This window comes from Dasypus novemcinctus, chromosome 5 (genome assembly GCF_030445035.2).
Source record: "Dasypus novemcinctus isolate mDasNov1 chromosome 5, mDasNov1.1.hap2, whole genome shotgun sequence".
Classification (NCBI taxonomy): domain Eukaryota; kingdom Metazoa; phylum Chordata; class Mammalia; order Cingulata; family Dasypodidae; genus Dasypus; species Dasypus novemcinctus.
Genome location: NC_080677.1, coordinates 70581791 through 70598850, shown reverse-complemented (window position 1 = coordinate 70598850; position 17060 = coordinate 70581791). Strand labels below are relative to the sequence as shown.

General features: G+C 35.3%; 1 protein-coding gene across 1 annotated transcript in view; it reads right to left on the bottom strand.

Annotated features, from left to right (window-relative positions):
• The window catches only part of SEMA3E (semaphorin 3E), a 320546-nt gene that overhangs the window by 120097 nt on the left and 183389 nt on the right, over positions 1-17060 (bottom strand). The window contains exon 2 of the mRNA XM_058297096.2: positions 16402-16562. Coding sequence (XP_058153079.1) covers positions 16402-16562 — 161 coding nt within the window. The remainder of the gene's footprint in view (positions 1-16401; positions 16563-17060) is intronic.

Genomic DNA, 17060 nt, shown 5'->3' with positions numbered 1-17060 from the left:
CAGGAGCTGAAGTACTGGCTCTTAGGGTAAGCATACATTGAATTTGTGAATATAGTGCCAACTGATCTCCATCAGGAATACTATATCCCCATGTGCACACCACACTTGAGAACATGGGCTTTAAAAATTGCTGGTGTTGAGCAATTTAAATACAAGATCTAATGTAGTTTTTACTACAAGTTATAAGTACATAACAAGTCATATTAACTAGGAATCTTGCTAAGAATAATTCCTATTTCTCTGTTCAATCCCCCAGTGCAGCAGATCTATGAGTGGGAACTAACAATTCTGATCTATTTGATTAACTGTATCAATTGGTAAGTTCACAAATGTTTTCTGTGCCTCAGTAACCAAAGTCTTCTAATAACAGTTTATTCCTACCACTTCTCGGTCAAACGTCCTTCCAATCAAACTGAACAACCTCAATTCTGCCTCCCTTCTAGTGTCGCTCTCAGAATTCTATGGGAGTGTCATCTCACACTAAAGATCATCTTTATGGGCTTGGACTGTCAGGTGACAATGGATTCTACCTTAAGGACGTATGGCTCATACCAATAAATCCTGCAGTTTCCTCTTGAAAGCCCTGCACCCATGGGAAGTGGACTTGGCCCAGTGGTTAGGGCATCCGTCTACCACATGGGAGGTCCACAGTTCAAACCCCCGGGCCTCCTTGACACTGTCCCATGTGCAGTGCTGATGCGCTCAAGGTGTGCCCTGCCACGCAGGGCGCAAGGAGTGCACCCCGTAAGGAGAGCCGCCCAGCGCGACAGAAAGTGCAGCCTGCCCAGGAATGGTGCTGCACACTTGGAGAGCTGGCAAAACAAGATGACGCAACAAAAAGAAACACAGATTCTGGTGCTGCTGACAACAACAGAAGCGGAAAAGGAGAAGATGCAGCAAATAGACACAGAGAACAGACAACTGAGGTGGGGGGCAAGGGGAGAGAAATAAATAAATAATAAAAATAAAATAAAATAAAAAATTTTTTTAAAAAGCCCTGCACCTTGAATCCAACTGCACTGGTCTGCAGCCATCCTTAAGATGCTCTATCTTGCTTTCCTACCTCTTTTGCTACTTTGAGGCAGTCTACCTCAGGATCTTTTTGGTTCTCTTCTTTCTCTGCTTCTTAGGGAATCACCCCCCCCTTCTCAAATTACCATTTTTGTGAAGGAGTAGAAATTCCCTAACAAAGTCGCATAGGGCCCTCAATTATTCTTTATTATTATTTATTGCAAACAGCCTTTTTCTATTTTTAAAACCCTCAGGATGTTTCATTTTCCTCAGAGGCCTGTGTTGAGATGGGTTCAAGTACAGGCTTCTACTACCCAATGTCAATGCTTACTATCTTTAAACCTAGAGGCAGGCCTGGGCCAATAAGCCTGGTCTACAAAGTTTGCTTTTCTCCTTATGATCCTTTATTACTCTTCACTGATAAAACTCTATTCCCTCTTCCAGTCCCTCCCATCCTGTGCCCTGCCAGCCTGGAGAGACATTCTGGTTATTAGACTAAATACTACATGGTGGTGACTAGAGGCAGGTTTTATTTACGAGCATACACTGTATTTTTCAATAAGTGGTCAACAATCAAAAATGAAAATTTTACATAAAAATCCTGATTTCTGATTTCTCTATGAAAAATATGAAGACAAACAACATTGAGTATGCATTTCTGTGTGGCAACGTCCCTCTGGAGTAGAAAGTTTGAATGTCTTCTTAAAATGGGATAGGTATCTCTGATTTGACTCAGAGGTCCCTCTGACCTGACTGGCCTCTGTAGGCATTTTAAGGTTTGGATCCCAAATGTGGTCAAGATTTAAACATTTTGTTTTTAGCTGTGCCCTTTAAAATATTAGGTTAGGCATTTATATGCAAGAAATAAAAGAAATTGGCTTATCACTTAACTCACACACTATATTGCCAAGTCCAGTCCCATCTGATACATGAATTATCCTGGGAGAATTTATAAAAGTTGTGACAATAGCATATATAATTCAAATGATCCTTATATGATTAGATTTATTTTCAAAGGAGTAAACAACTACTGTTTGAATTATAGGTATAAAACCTAACTTTGATGTTCTTATTTAGTATAAAGGGCCCCAGAGAGTATCTTAGTAAAGATATTCAGCACGGGTGTTCTTTTCCTTTCATAGTAGAGTATATAAACCTTTAAATTAAAACACATGTATTTTTAATATTGGGACAAGAAAAACGATGGAAAAAGGAATAAAAACATAGAGATATTAAAGAAAATAAACTAAAGAGCCACACACACATAAAATCTGAGACTTGATGTAAGCAATGAATTCATCAGTGGAACACGTATAATTTGGGAAAGACATCACATAAATACATCAAAATCAAGTTATTCTGCAGGCCTGCATCACCCTGAGGAGACTATATAATACCACTACAGGGCAAGGATACTCGGAGAAGAGCTAGAAAATTTATCAATTTTACCTGATCTATTGTTTTGGGAAAAATTCTTGCACCAAGGGATAGATTTTCGTAGACCTAAGACCCATTCTAGCTCAAGAATTCAATTCATTTTCGGACTTATGATTTTTACTGTGGATGCATAAATTATTTAAGGAAATTTTAGAACATGGGCCATGTATATGTTTGTGTGTGTGCATACATAGCATATGTAATAAAAATACAAATTATTTTAAGATAATGTATGATTGAAAAGATTTTCACAACTAATCCACTTATCAATATGAATAAATTAGAAAAGACCTCATTCATAATTCAGAATAATGCTTTACATTCTTAACAAACTTGACTTAGAGTATGCAGGGCTCTTCTTTTTAAAGTATTTGATCCTTTCTTATCCATTTCATTCATTATATAAAATGATGACTTCTTTAAATTAAATTTATACAATTCCAGTGTGTTAGATAACTCAGTCAATTCTTTAGAAAAGTTTACCAAGTTCAGCTTTTCATTGTTCAAATAGCATCCTGACCAGGGAAAATAAAATTCAGGACATAATTCTGTTTTCCTCTAAATCACTGCTTCATAGTGATTATTTCCATATTTACTGAAACACATTGTTGGGGGGATTCTCCATAGCACTTTTACATATCTTGTGACAGTTTCTGTCCTAGGCTGTCTTTTCACACAGCCTTGGAAAACAGAGACAGAATCTCCCCCTGAGGCAAATAAGAGATTCGTTTCTTGACCAGGATAGTAAAGATAATGTCTCCCTTTGGGAAAAAGGTTGGACAGGCTTCCTAGCTGTTCCTTCATAAAGATGAGCATTTCCTAAACTTGTGATTCCTCAGCAGTAATACACATCCACTATGTGTGTAGCACCTACTTGGGCCACTACACATATTCCTCATGGGACTTGGGAAAGATGGAATCAGAAAGCTCCTGCTCCTACTGTACATGAAAAATAAAATTCTTTGTCTCTGACTCAGGAGTTTCATGTCTTCTGCCAACATCATGAAATTGTGACAGGCTAACTTGCTGTCTTGAAAGCAGGTTAAAATCTCAGGCCCTTCACAGTTCGTGGCATGCCCAAAATATAGTATATTAGGTGATGGTGAAGACAATATACGGTGTTTCCAGGGTTGCTGGAATATATATGGCTCCTAGAAGCACAGTTAAATTTGTCAGTTGTTCTAGGCAGGCTCACACCATTCTTTCAAGCACATTTTACAAAGTATTCCACAGTAACACCTTTTCAACACATAGTATTTCTCCCTTCTCTGGACCCCAATAGTGTTCTTTTTTGCTTTTTCCACCTAGGATTATAATGATTTGTGTACTTGATTTTAGCCATCTTATTAGACTATAAATTACTAAGGAAACAATGTAGTGACTTACTTCTGTATTCCTAACAATGTCTCTGTAGCACAGTGACATAAACACAGTCACTGCTAATTTAATGTCTCTTAATTGACTTAGATTAAATAACACACTTTTATCCATTTTTTTTTGTACAGTCAATGCACTAAAGGAGCTAAGATAAAGTTTGAGAGATAAGATCCATTCACTTGGAAATGCTGTAACCAGGATGAAGGATAAAAGTAAATATATCCAGTTTTATCAGGGAAAAACTGCTTTAAAGGATGTTAACTATAATTGAGGATTTCAAAGACTGGTAGGGTTTCTAAGGAGAGAAAAGGATCTTGAGCAGATCACTCTGGGCAAATGGAAGGAAGAGAGGTAGAAAAATAATAAATTATGAATGCTCACAACAATAAAGTCCAATTCCTGGGAATCCTCTAAAAAGAATAACATAATTTTAGGTTTAGTTAGACTTGTTTTGGCTTTTTTTGTGTGTGTGTTTTTTAACAAGGTTTTAAAAGGCTCAGGACTGCATCCAAATGTTCACTAAAGTGAGAAAAGATGAAAAAGACCTCACTGGAAGTGGAAAGTTATTTTTTAAAGCAATAACATACAAGCATTCTGCCAAACCAGGAAGGAAAATGAATTTCTTCATTTCTTTTGGCCGTCAGAATGCCTCTTGGTTCTGCTTCAGAATTTACCACGAAAAAATAACCTATAAAATTAAGTTATTTCTTCTGCAGAAAACATTTTTAAAGGCAGTTAAACAACAGGATGTAATGCCATTTCTAATCTCCTTGTACCGAAAAAGGGACAAAGAGCAAGGGTTTAAATACACATCATTTCATCAGTGGAATAATTAAATCATCCCGCTGTACATTAGCAGGCCATTTACTACTCTTATAGATCTCAAAGGAGAAAAATAAAATAAAACAAAAAATAAGTTACAGAGTAATTTCTTTTGGACTCCCTATTGAGTCTTATAATTATATCAAGATTAAGGATTTAACAACTCATCATTACAAGATGTTATGACACTCAGAAATTTAGAGGAGTAAGAACAAATTAACAAAGATGGGATAATTTAACTGTCTTTAAAAAAAGATTATTTTCTTTTTCTTTTTAAATTAAATAGCAGGACCCAGTTAATATGTATATCTTTCTGTACTATATTTAAGTGACTAAGACACCATTATAATTTCATTCAATATAATCTTTCTAATTCTCTTATTATAATAAAACTTTTCATTGTATCTTGGCTTTTCTTTCAACATTTACATCTATATCCAGAATAATAGTATCCAGTAATATAAATATTCTAATTGTATGTACAAAAATAAAAAGCAAGAAAATATATTTTGAATATAACACATTAAAAGAGTCAGAATGGCCTGTAAATGTTAGTCTTTAGCCTGACATACTTTATCTGTCATTTTTATGCCTTTATACTTAATTATAATGACTGTCATTATTTAAATAGTTTATATGCCAGAATTATAATCTTTTGGCCTATAGACTGGATTTGTACTTGAAAGTCTTATTCTCCGAAACAGTTCAACTAGAACAATACTATAACTATGCAGTTTATTGGCCTGACACATGCCCTTTTTATGGATCAAAATTACTCAAATGCTATCATTAATGTGAAATACCAACAATATTTATATGTAGATTATCTTTAATGCCTTTCTCCCACTCAATAAAAATTAAATTTACCTCTAAAATACAAGTATTTTCTTTTCACCTTGGATGCAATAAAGTTGGATAAATAAGAGAAATATAAATGTTTTGAAAAACAGAATAACACTCATATCTATAGTTATTCAAATTAATTAGTGTGATTTTAGCCTAAAACTAGCTATGATAATAATTTTAGAAAAAAGAAGCTGAAATTTAGTAACAGAGGAAAAAAACCTGTGTATTTATATCAGAGTTTAACTTTATGACTATTTACTATTTATTATTAAATTCTTACCTAATATGGAATAGTCTGACTTTTTATCAAATATAGCTTAAATAAACGTTTTTCCCCCTAAAGATTTATTTATTTATTTCTCCCCCTTTCTCCCCACCTCCACCCCAGTTTTCTGTTCTCTGTGTCTATTTTGCTGCATCTTCTTTGCCCACTTCTGTTGTTGTCAGCAGCATGGGAATCTGTGTTTCTTTTTGTTGAGTCATCTTGTTGTGTCATTTCTCTGTGTGTGTGGCGCCATTCCTGGGCAGGCTGCACTTTCTTTTGTGCTGGGCGGCTCTCCTTACGGGGCACACTCCTTGCGTGTGGGGCTCCCCTACCCGGGGGACACCCCTGAGTGGCACGGCACTCCTTGCACGCATTAGCACTGCACATGGGCCAGCTCCACACGGGTCAAGGAGGCCCGGGGTTTGAATCATGGACCTCCCATGTGGTAGACGGATGCCTTAACCACTGGGCCAAGTCCGCCACCTAAATACATATTTTTTAAGATTTATTTATTTATTTCTCTCCCGTTCCTTCCCCTCCCCGCCAATTGTCTGCTTTCTGTGTCTATTTGTTGTGTGTTCTTCTCTGTCCATTTGCATTTTTGTCAGCAGCACCAGGAATGTGTGTCTCTTTCTGTTGCATCATCTTGCTGCATCATCTCTCTGTGTGTGCAGCACCACTCCTGGGCAGACTGCGCTTTTTTTGAGCGAGGTGACTCTTCATATGGGGTGCTCTCCTTGCACGTGGGGCTCCCCTATGTGAGGAACACCCCTGCGTGGCATGGCACTTCTTGCACACATCAGCACTGCGCACGGGCCAGCTCACCACACGGGTCAGGAGGCCCGGGGTTTGAACCCTGGACCTCCCATGTAGTAGACAGATGCGCTATCAGTTGAGCCAAATCCCTTCCCAATACACTCTCTTTTGCTTTGTTCATGGAATAGAAAAAAAATAAAGAAAGTTTTATACCTCAAACTAGCATTTGATATCTTCCAAAGGGTAATTTTGAGTTATTTTTTAGGAAATATTAGTAATTTTCAAAGGTGCACAGTTTGCAAGGGATATATATATATAAAGAACATAGACAAACTAATCTCTGATGTACTGGGTAAGTACTGGAGCCTTCTGGGGCTCTAAATTTTTGCTATAAGTAAACAAAGGGGATGGAGCTATTTTTCATACGAGTCAGTCGTTCTTTCCTACTATTGTCAATAATATTCACTTATAATATTCACATTACTGGGAGAAAGTGAGGTCATGCACAGAAAATAATAACCAAGGGAAAGGAAACACCTCATAACAAAAGGCATAACTAGCAGAACTCATGGCACAAAGAAGACCAAGTTGGGAGACATGAAGTTTATGCCATTGACAGTAACCTCTTCCTCGATGATGTGATGAAGTGGAAAGAGCACAGGCTCCAAAGACAGATGGACCTGGATTTAAAATGTAACTGCTGCTTACTGGATTCATGGCTCTATTCTCTTCTTCCTTCCATTATCAAACATGCTGCTTTAGAGTAATCACACTAAACTACAATTCTAGTTATGTTCTGCCCATATTCAGAACTCTCCAGTGGCTCCTGCATTGCCTACCAGGTTAAGTTTCAACAGCATGGCAGTCAGTATTCTTCATGATCTTATATCAGCCATATTTCTACCTTTCACTCTCATTGTGTTCCTAGTCTCACCCACATGCCCTACCCCAACCTATGCATTTCAAACAAGGACAGCAATCATTATTTCAAACTACTCTAACCTTTCTGTTCTTTTTTTTTTTCCCTACTCACTCCACTCTCACTGCCAGTTTCTGTGAATCAAAATTCTATCATTAGGGGAGCAGGCATGGCTCAAGTGGTTGAGTGCCTGCTTCCATGTACGAGATCCTGGGTTCAATTCCTGGTACCTCCTAAAAACAAAACAAACAAACAAATGAAAAAAAACAACTGTCATTGGGGAGCAGATGTAGCTTAGTGGTTGAGCTCCTGCTTCCCATGTACAAGGTCCTGGATTCAAACCCTGGTACCTCCTAAAAAAAAGAAAAAAGAAATTCTATCATTAAAAGTCCTTACCCATTATATTTTAAATACTTTAGGGTAGAGACTATCTTATTCACTTCTGCATTATCCATATCTCCATATTTGTTTCTAGAATTTAGTTGAATGACCTCCAACCATCTGTAATAATCTTATAACTCACAAATGGCAATACAATAGAATCATCTAAATAGATAATAATAATGATAGCAAATATTTACATGATATTACTATATGCCAGGCACTCTTCTAGACAGCATCTTTCATCCTCTCAGAAAGCTATAAGGTAAGTTCTGTGATTATCCCTCTCTTATAGATGAGAAAACTAAGAAGCAGAGATGTGGAATAAGTTATCCAAGATCACTCATCTATGAAGTGGAAGACTTGGAACTTAGATCCAGGCAGTCTGACTACAGAGACTGCATTCTTTACCATTATACTCTGTTACTTTTCAGAAGTCTTATAACAGCAAGTTAAGCTAGGTTAAATTGAAATTAAATTGATTTAAAAGTATAATTTAAATGGCTTTTTAAATCAAATTTCAAAAAACATAACTCTTGATCATCTATACCTCATTACAGAAATAGAATATTGCATAATTGGAATAAATGCAATAAATATGAATAAGGAAATAGGTTTTTATCATAGGATATGGAAAATAATACAAAATTTCCTTCCAAATTCTTAGGTATAGTATGGACAAACTGACAATATCTGGACAGATTTTTATTTTTTGGGAATTACTTTTTAGTTTATTAATTACTATTAATGTCATTATCATTGTAAGATATACTTAAATGTTTTAAAGTCACACAGCAAGTTTTCTCAGTGTTTTAAGAAATGGTTTGAATTACTGAATAATTATGTGAGCACTGTTGCCTGTTAAATTCTAAAAAAATACCAAGATATTTCAGTTATTCTTTCTCCTCCCTCTATTTTTTTAATTCTCTCTCCCTTTTTTTTTCCTTTACTTGAGCATATGTATCTAACATAGTTGAAGTTTTCCGTGAATTGCCAGTTTAAAAATTTAACAACTGTTTGATTTTGTATATATGTGTTTAAATCCTCTTGGACTTAAGTCCATTTAAATTATACCAGAATATTATGTATCCTGCCATAACCCACTGACTGGACTGGGGGAGAGTGTAAACTACAATGTAAACTATAATCCACGCAGTGCAACAGTGCTCCAAATGTATTCACCAAACACAATGAATGTGCCGCGATGATGAAAGAGGTTGTTGATGTGGAAGGAGTGGGAGGGTGGGGGTTGAAGTATGTAGTAACCTCATATTTTTAATGTAACACTTTTTGTGACCTATGTATCTTCAAAAAAAATTTTAAAATTAAAAATATAAATAAATAAAAATTGAATCTGTAAAAAAAAAATTATCCCAGTGATTAAAATTCAAACAACTATTCATTGTATAAAAATAAAATTAAATCTTCTGAGTATAAAACTGCTAACTAGGAAACCTACTAACATAATAAACAATCACTGCCTTTTCTGGCCACATCTTGAAATTATAAGAGAGGTAAATAAATTAGATGTGAGAAAAAAGAAATACATTTCTTTCCAAATTGTCTAGATTGGAATTTCTTCCTCAATATAAAGCTAAAAATTAAAAATTGAGTATTAAGTGAAAGGAAATTTAATGAGGAATGTTTCATCAGAGGAAAAATAAAACCCAACTAACATGAATAGTCCTGAATTCCCGTGGCTAGAACTCAATTCTAGTTTAGAAACGGTGGATAGTCATCAGAAATAAAAACTTTTTTTAAAAAGACAGATGCAGATGCAAGTTATATCAATAGGAAATCAAGAGTAGTGTTTAAGCCTTCACCAGGATGTTTTGTTTTTCCCTTTCTAAGTTTTCTATCTATACTAATATCCTGATATTGTCACATTATAATCAGAAAGTCTAAAGATATTTTAATATTTTTCTCCCAGATTATGCTTTCCAGGAGTTCAACATAAGCTCCTTTGCCCTAAAGTCCTATAAAGGTTACAAGAGTTTTTAAAAGTTTTTTTTACCATTAAACTTTTAATCTAAAACATTAAAAAACATTCTAATCTAAAAAGTCTCACATTATCAGTTCATTTTTGTCTATATATATTATCAGAGAATTTTAGAGGTTTTGGGAAGAGAGTACTTTGCAGAAACCATCTTGTTTTGACAGAAGGGAGGTACTCATAAGAGAGAAAGTAAATGAAATTACAAAAATTTGAAGTTTTACAATGCAGAATATGATTAAACACAGATTGTCTTTTCTGAGTGAAGTTTAAGGGTCTTTTATGAATGTGATATAGATATTACTTGTAACATACTAAAAGACAACATAGGCCAATTTCATTTTAAAACAGTATTAGTACATGGTTTCAGAAATACAGTGACTGAAATAATAATTGATAAAGCAAAATCAATCCCCCAAAAGACTAATATGATGCAGTAAGTTGCTAAATGTTATGTTCTTATCTACTTCAATATTGTATGGGAAAAATCAGTCTTATGTGTGTGCATGTCCATGTATGTTCTATTTAGTATATACAAAACAATTATTTATTTAGCACCACAAATTGTCCAGCATCTCCCAGACCCCAAGGGGACATATAATACTCTAGTAATTCACAAGTCTGGCTATACATTACCATCACCAGAGCAACTTTTAAAATGTACCCTACTTAGTCTCATTTCAGTTTGGAGGTAGGACCAAGGCACAGCAATTATTTACAAGATCCTCAGGTGCCCCTGGATCCTTACCCTGTTTGTGAGGAAGGAAATGGGTGAGTAGATGGGGTATGGATTAATGAACCTAAAAGAAATGATTAGAGAATAATTAGTTGAAAGTTGTTATGACAATAAGTAGAATGGAATTTGCAAGTGGGCAAACATTGAGGAGATTTATTTAAAGATGTTAGCACTTGCAACAAATATACTCTCATTATTTCAATATATGCGAAGTACCTAGCATGGTAAGGTTCTTGATAGAGACAAAAATGAACACAGCACCACACTTACTCTTCAGGAACCATCGCATAAAGCAGCCTGAAAAGTAAATAGCCAATTAAACACAACCGGGAATCTAAATCAGATGGGGGCAGGGAAGGCTGAGAGAACTTCCTCTGAGTCTAGATTAAAGGAGAAAGGAAATAGCTGTAAGAAGAACTGGCTATGATTTCAGGCCATTCCAGGAAAGTGAGTGTGTAAGTGTAAGAGAACATGAGAGAACAAGTGGATGTGGTCTAACTGACAATGGGTTGATGTGGACAAGGGAAGATTAGGCTAAAAAGGTAAACAAGAGTAGAACATGAGGGTTTATCTTTGCTAAAGTGAGAAATTCACAGGTTGTTTTAAATTCAAAACTTTTAGAATGTTTTGTAAGATGGGAATTACCAGAGCAGGAGTTAACTGGGGCCAGAAGAATGAATTCAGGGAGTGTACCAAGTTAGATGGGAAAAAATGACATTGTTATTTGTACTAACCTCTACCTGAAATTTTGCATTTCCATCATATAAATGTGGAAACACACCACCGTTGTATTAGTAGCATCTGTGACGTTACTAAGAGAAATAATGGCTATTTTAACATTACTGTAGAGTTGTTGCAGGTATCTCAAAATATCATTAACACTTAATATTAATTTTAAATTATGGCATTTATTAGATCTGTTACTAAGTTTTGTTACTTAATGTGTTAAGAATCTATGTTACTATATAAAAAATTGTTGTTTTTAATGATATGATAGTTGTATTTTAATGTACTTATATTTTGATATTTGTTTAATATCGTATTTTGCAATCCTATACATTTATTTTAAGCATTTTAGAGTCTATATGAGGGTCTTAACAAACTTGAAACTTATAAGTTTGGATTAATTACATTTCTTAAAGACATCCTCCAAATTTTACAAGTCTTGGACCCCATTAAATGAGGAATTATCTTTGAGGGCAGGTGAGTTATTAAATTTAATGATTTTTCTAGCTACTTCTTTTGACATCCTTGCTTCAAAGGCCACATACTTCTCTATTATTCCCTAAGGTGTAGTTCATAAACCTTAATATTCTCCAGGTCTCCTACCCTTACACAGTTTTCCCAGGTCATTTCGTCAACAAAAGCCAGCCTTTCTACCATTAATGGCCTGGGGGTGCAATTAGACCAAAAAAATAAAGGAAGTAGATGATTCATTTTCCTTACTCTGAAAGGGAAAAGCATCAGAATGGGAAACTACTATCTCTTGGTCTCAAGTTCCAAACAGGAAACAAGAACTCAGGGTAATTGTACAACATTTCGGTTGCATAAGAGTCACCTAGAAAGCTTGTTATAAATGTGGCTCACAAGACACCACTCTTAAGAGATTCTTGTCATCCTGATGCAAGGACATATTAAGAATCACTTTCTCAGTGCAAAGATTCTTAATCTCCTAGAATGTTAGATTCCTTGGGTGATTTTTTAATGTTCACATATTCATAACTTACATCATTTCTCAGGTTTATAGACACACGGGGCTCCAAGGGGATTATCTATGGCCCTAATACTTACAGTTCCTGGCTTACATATTTCTTCACAGAAAATTGGAGTTGATGCCAAATATGTAGATGATCTCACTGAGAAAAAGAAGAGAGTCAATGTGGGGATTATCAGTTAGGATTGAGGTGGGAAAGAGACCAACCAAGGAGCAGGAGAGAGACCCATCTCATCTGAACAGGAGGAGGAGGTTATTGATTGTCTTAGAGATAGCCTTTCAAATGAAGCAGCAGTGATTTATTGCAATCATTGATGGAGCTTGGCAGTGATGAGGTACAAGGATCTATAGAATTAAAAAAATGTATGTAAACATCATATACACATGTATACATACATACATATTATATATATGTGTGTGCACAAGTGTGTATAATATATATGCTTTTTATATATACATCTATATCTAATGAGAGAGAGACCAATTTGCCTCTCTTTGATGTCAAAAGAAAACCAAAGATGGCAGGAGATGTAGCTCAAGTGGTTGAGTGCCTGCTTCCCATGTCCTGGGGATTCAACTCTGACCACCTCATGGTCCTGGGTCCAATCCTCAGTACCTCCTAAAAACAAACAAGCAAACAAAGAAAATAATCTTTCATTGGGGAACAGATGTAGCTCAGTCTTTGAGTGCCTGCTTCCCATGTACGAGGTCCTGGGTTCAGTCCCAGTACCTCCTAAAAAAACAAGAATGAAAACTAAAGAGAAAGCAAAATAAAAAATGCTAGAAAGAAAAGACTTATAGTGAAATATAATATTTGCTTCTGTTCCATCTTGCAACTACTAAAATCATGTTAAAAGAATTGAAAAGGAATCTCCAAAAAGGACAAATGTTTAAGTGTCAAAAAATACCAGCAATATTCTGGAAGCTCTAAAGCATATGGACAGATGTTAACTGGCTTTGTAAACTAGAAAGAAGTGAAATCTATTAATAAATGCCTGCAAGGTGAAGGAAGCCAATAAGCAAGCTGACTTATGAGCTAGAACTTCAGAAATTCTCAGGAATTGGAAGCCTAGGGGTCTTCTGAGAGTGGGCCAGAGAGGTGAGTATGGGTGAAACAAGAAGAAATGGTTTGGTCTCTATGATAAATAGTAAGACCAGACAATTCAGTCTAGAAAATATAGAACAATAACCAAAGAGCACCAATGTGAAGAACAACGAAGCATTGCAGAGTATGAAAGGAACTAGAATGAAGCACAAGGATTAGAGGGAAAGCTCAATACTACCAAAATTAATAAACTAAACAGGATAAGAGAAGGTAGTACATTTATGAAAAAAAAAACACAAAAGATGCTATGCAAAATTCAGAACATTGAAGACTTTGGATATTTAAAGTAAATGATAGAATTGTTGGACAATGGAGTTCATTTTTAAATAACGTCCCTGATTATAGAACAGAGTCAGAGAGACAAGTAAAAATCAGAAAGAAAAGGCAAATGTATTAGAAGATCAGTCCTAAAGTCACAAATTAGAAGATGAATCCTAAAGTCAAATAATAGTAATACCAGAAAGAGAGTCAAGAGGAAAATGGAGTAAAGGGAAAAGAATAAAGGAAAAAACAAGAATATTTTCCAGGAAGGCCACAGAGTCCATAGCAGAAGGACCCATTGTATTCTAGTGCAGTGGATAAACTAGAGCTGCACTAAGAGAAAACTGAGGGAATTTTAGAAGAGGTTAGGCTAAAAAGGTAAACAAGCTTTGCATGAGTTTGGGGTGAGGGAGTCTGGGTAGGAAAGGAAGAAAGGTGAGGTTACATAAAAAATTAGGTTACATACAAAACCTGGAAATTAGAACGGCATCAGACTTTGCAGTAGCTATACTGGAAGTTTGAAAACAATGGAGCAAATCATCAAAATTATGAAGCAAATGATTTTAGCCTAGAATTTTATATCCAGCTATCAATTATGTGTGAAGTTGGAAGAATAACATTTTCTTTTTTTTTCTTCTTCTTTATTTTCTTTTAAATGTTACATTCAAAAAATGAGGTCCCCATATGCCCCCACCCCACCCATGCCACTCCTCCCACATCAACAAACTCTTCCATCATTGTGGCACAGAACAACATTTTCAAACCTTCAAAACTCAAAATTTAACTTGCACCATTCTTCAAGAAACTAGTAGAGGATATGCTTCAGCAAAATGTCAACTAAACCCAGAAAGACAACATGGAACAAGGAAAGCTGAGGTTCTGGATAGATGGAAGGCCAAGGTAATAGTCCAGGATGATGAGAGGACCAAAAGCAAACCTCTAATTAAAAACCACAAAACTTGGAACAGATCAAACATGATATTGAGAGTTTATATAAGAACTCCAATGGAAAGTCTGGTTAGAAAATGTTACTGGATTTTGTCTAGATTCTTGACTATGCTGCAGAAATGAATTTTAAGAGCATGTTGGGTAAGTTAGGCCAGTTATTTATTAAGGTAGGGAGGGAAGAGAAATGGGAGAAAATAACAGACCATGGGTCCCAGGTGAAGAGGAAGGGGCTGAAAAGTGATAAATAGGGTTGATTTACAGACTACAATTTCCCATTATAGATTATAAATGCCCAGGTTTTACTTGTTTAGTGATGCAGGAGGGGGAGAAGGCAGTCAGAATTGGGGTCCAAAGGTGAGAGAGCGATTCAGGCCTTGTGAACCATTAATTATTTCACCCTTTTGCTAATGGCAGGGGAGGAGTTCCAGCTGTTTGCTATTTTGATTGATTACGGCACCCATCAATCCCCTAAGAAGGCCCAATGATAAAATCCTTGGGGAATATCCAGGGCTTCTCCTAGCTTCTGCAGAAAATCTTGTTCTGAATGGCAGAATCTTGTAGGGAGTCTTCCAGCAGCCATCTTGGGGTTATTGATGTCCACGTGGACTTCTTGACAGGTTCCAGATCCATCTATTGATTCCCTATCTTACTAGCCAGCTTCAAAAGGATCAGAAGTAATGTAACTATTTAGCAAATGGACAAATTGGATCATTTTAATCCCAGGAAAAAATAAAAAAATTATAAAAAGAAAAAAAAAAAAGAAAATGAATACTATGTGAATCAGCAGTGAATACTATCTTCCTAATAATAATGCAAATATTTAATTATTACTTAATGAAAAAGTGTGGTATAACTATTGGAAAGATGGAGGACAAATTACTGGCAAAGTGCGATGCACAGATGTTTTAGGTATGGTATTGCAAAAGAACAAAGCTAACTTCCTCATATTCCTAATCACGAAGTCAACAAATATTACCTAAAATCAAAGACCAATATATGAACATTACTTAGAAAACGGAGGTAAGAGCCAGAAGAAATATTAATAAGAGTTTAAAGTTACTTCTTTCAGGTATTAGGAACTGACAAGGACAAGAGATGCTGCTGTTCCTCATAAAATTTTTTTTAAATAACTTCAAGAAATATGGACACGGATCATTTTGACAAAAATAAATTATAAAGAAAATAGATTATGCAATATATACATTTATGCCAAAATTACTTACATCTAAATATATGTTTAGTGTAAGATTGATATTGGCCTGAAAACAATTTCAGCTCAATTTAACTCTTCATAAGTATAGACATAAGAACTATTTTTCTCCTAACCATAGTTAACATTTTCCCCATGATTTTGGGCACTTGCCTATTTTAATATTATACTTTAATCCCCCAGGTTTAAGGAGAACCCACTTGTGTACTTGATATTACTAAGAGAACTACATAGGTTACAACAAGATCAAGTATCCATATTTTTTCAGGCTTGGAATTAGGAGTGATGGAGCCCAGGGGAACTGCTGCTCCAAACCTGGGTCCCAAGACAGTGGGTGGAGTAACAAGGGCCATCATGCAAGACGAATGTCAAGTCCATCATTCAGGAGTCTTCTGGGAATATGATCAATGGTTTGCTAAAAAAGTTCATAAATGATGATTTATAAACTTCTCTCAAAACGAGTTCATTTCTAGTGAATATTTTATTTGAATAAAATTATTACTTTGAAAATTTTAAAGTGGTCAACAGAATAAAAACAATAATAAGTCAAGTTCTACCCAGGCAAGAAATGGTATTTCCCCCTTTTCTTTCTCTCTTGAAATAGTTTGATGTTTCCATACCTCTCTGTAGCTGTCACTGATTCGTTCCAAGCTGAGGGAATACACAAGGTCCCTACCTCCCACGAAGAGTCGCTCTTGATATTCATCCAACAGCATTGTATGGAGTCCAAGAACCCCAAAAGGGCTATGAAAGATAGATGTTCTGTTTAAATCCAAGAGTTCTGAAACGCAAAATGAAACGTATGCTAAACAGGAGAGCAAAGGCAAATATCTTTACAAAGTTTTTTCTCCTGGCTCTTTGTCCATCCTCATTGGAACTCTGTAGTTACTCATTCATATTTTCATATATTTTAATTAAATTCATATACTTTATCACAAATATAAAGCTTTTGAAATGTATTATTCAAAAGGTAATACTATTGACATGCAAAATTTAAAATATTTAGAAGTTTGTGGATCAAAACACTTCAGTTCAACTTAACATGTAAGATAAATATCCCATGTTTATAAATACAGAATGCAATAATATCCTTTATAATCTTTAATGTAAAGTTCCATGTGAAAAGTTATTTTTCAGCTTCTCTACGTATGATAAAAATTCCACATTTACACTCAACACTCCAAAAGTGTGCCCATTTAGTTGCTGATGAACACCAAGTCAAAAAATATGTTTCTACTCTAAATTGATTTTGAAAGTCACGTCCAAAATCAAATTGTCC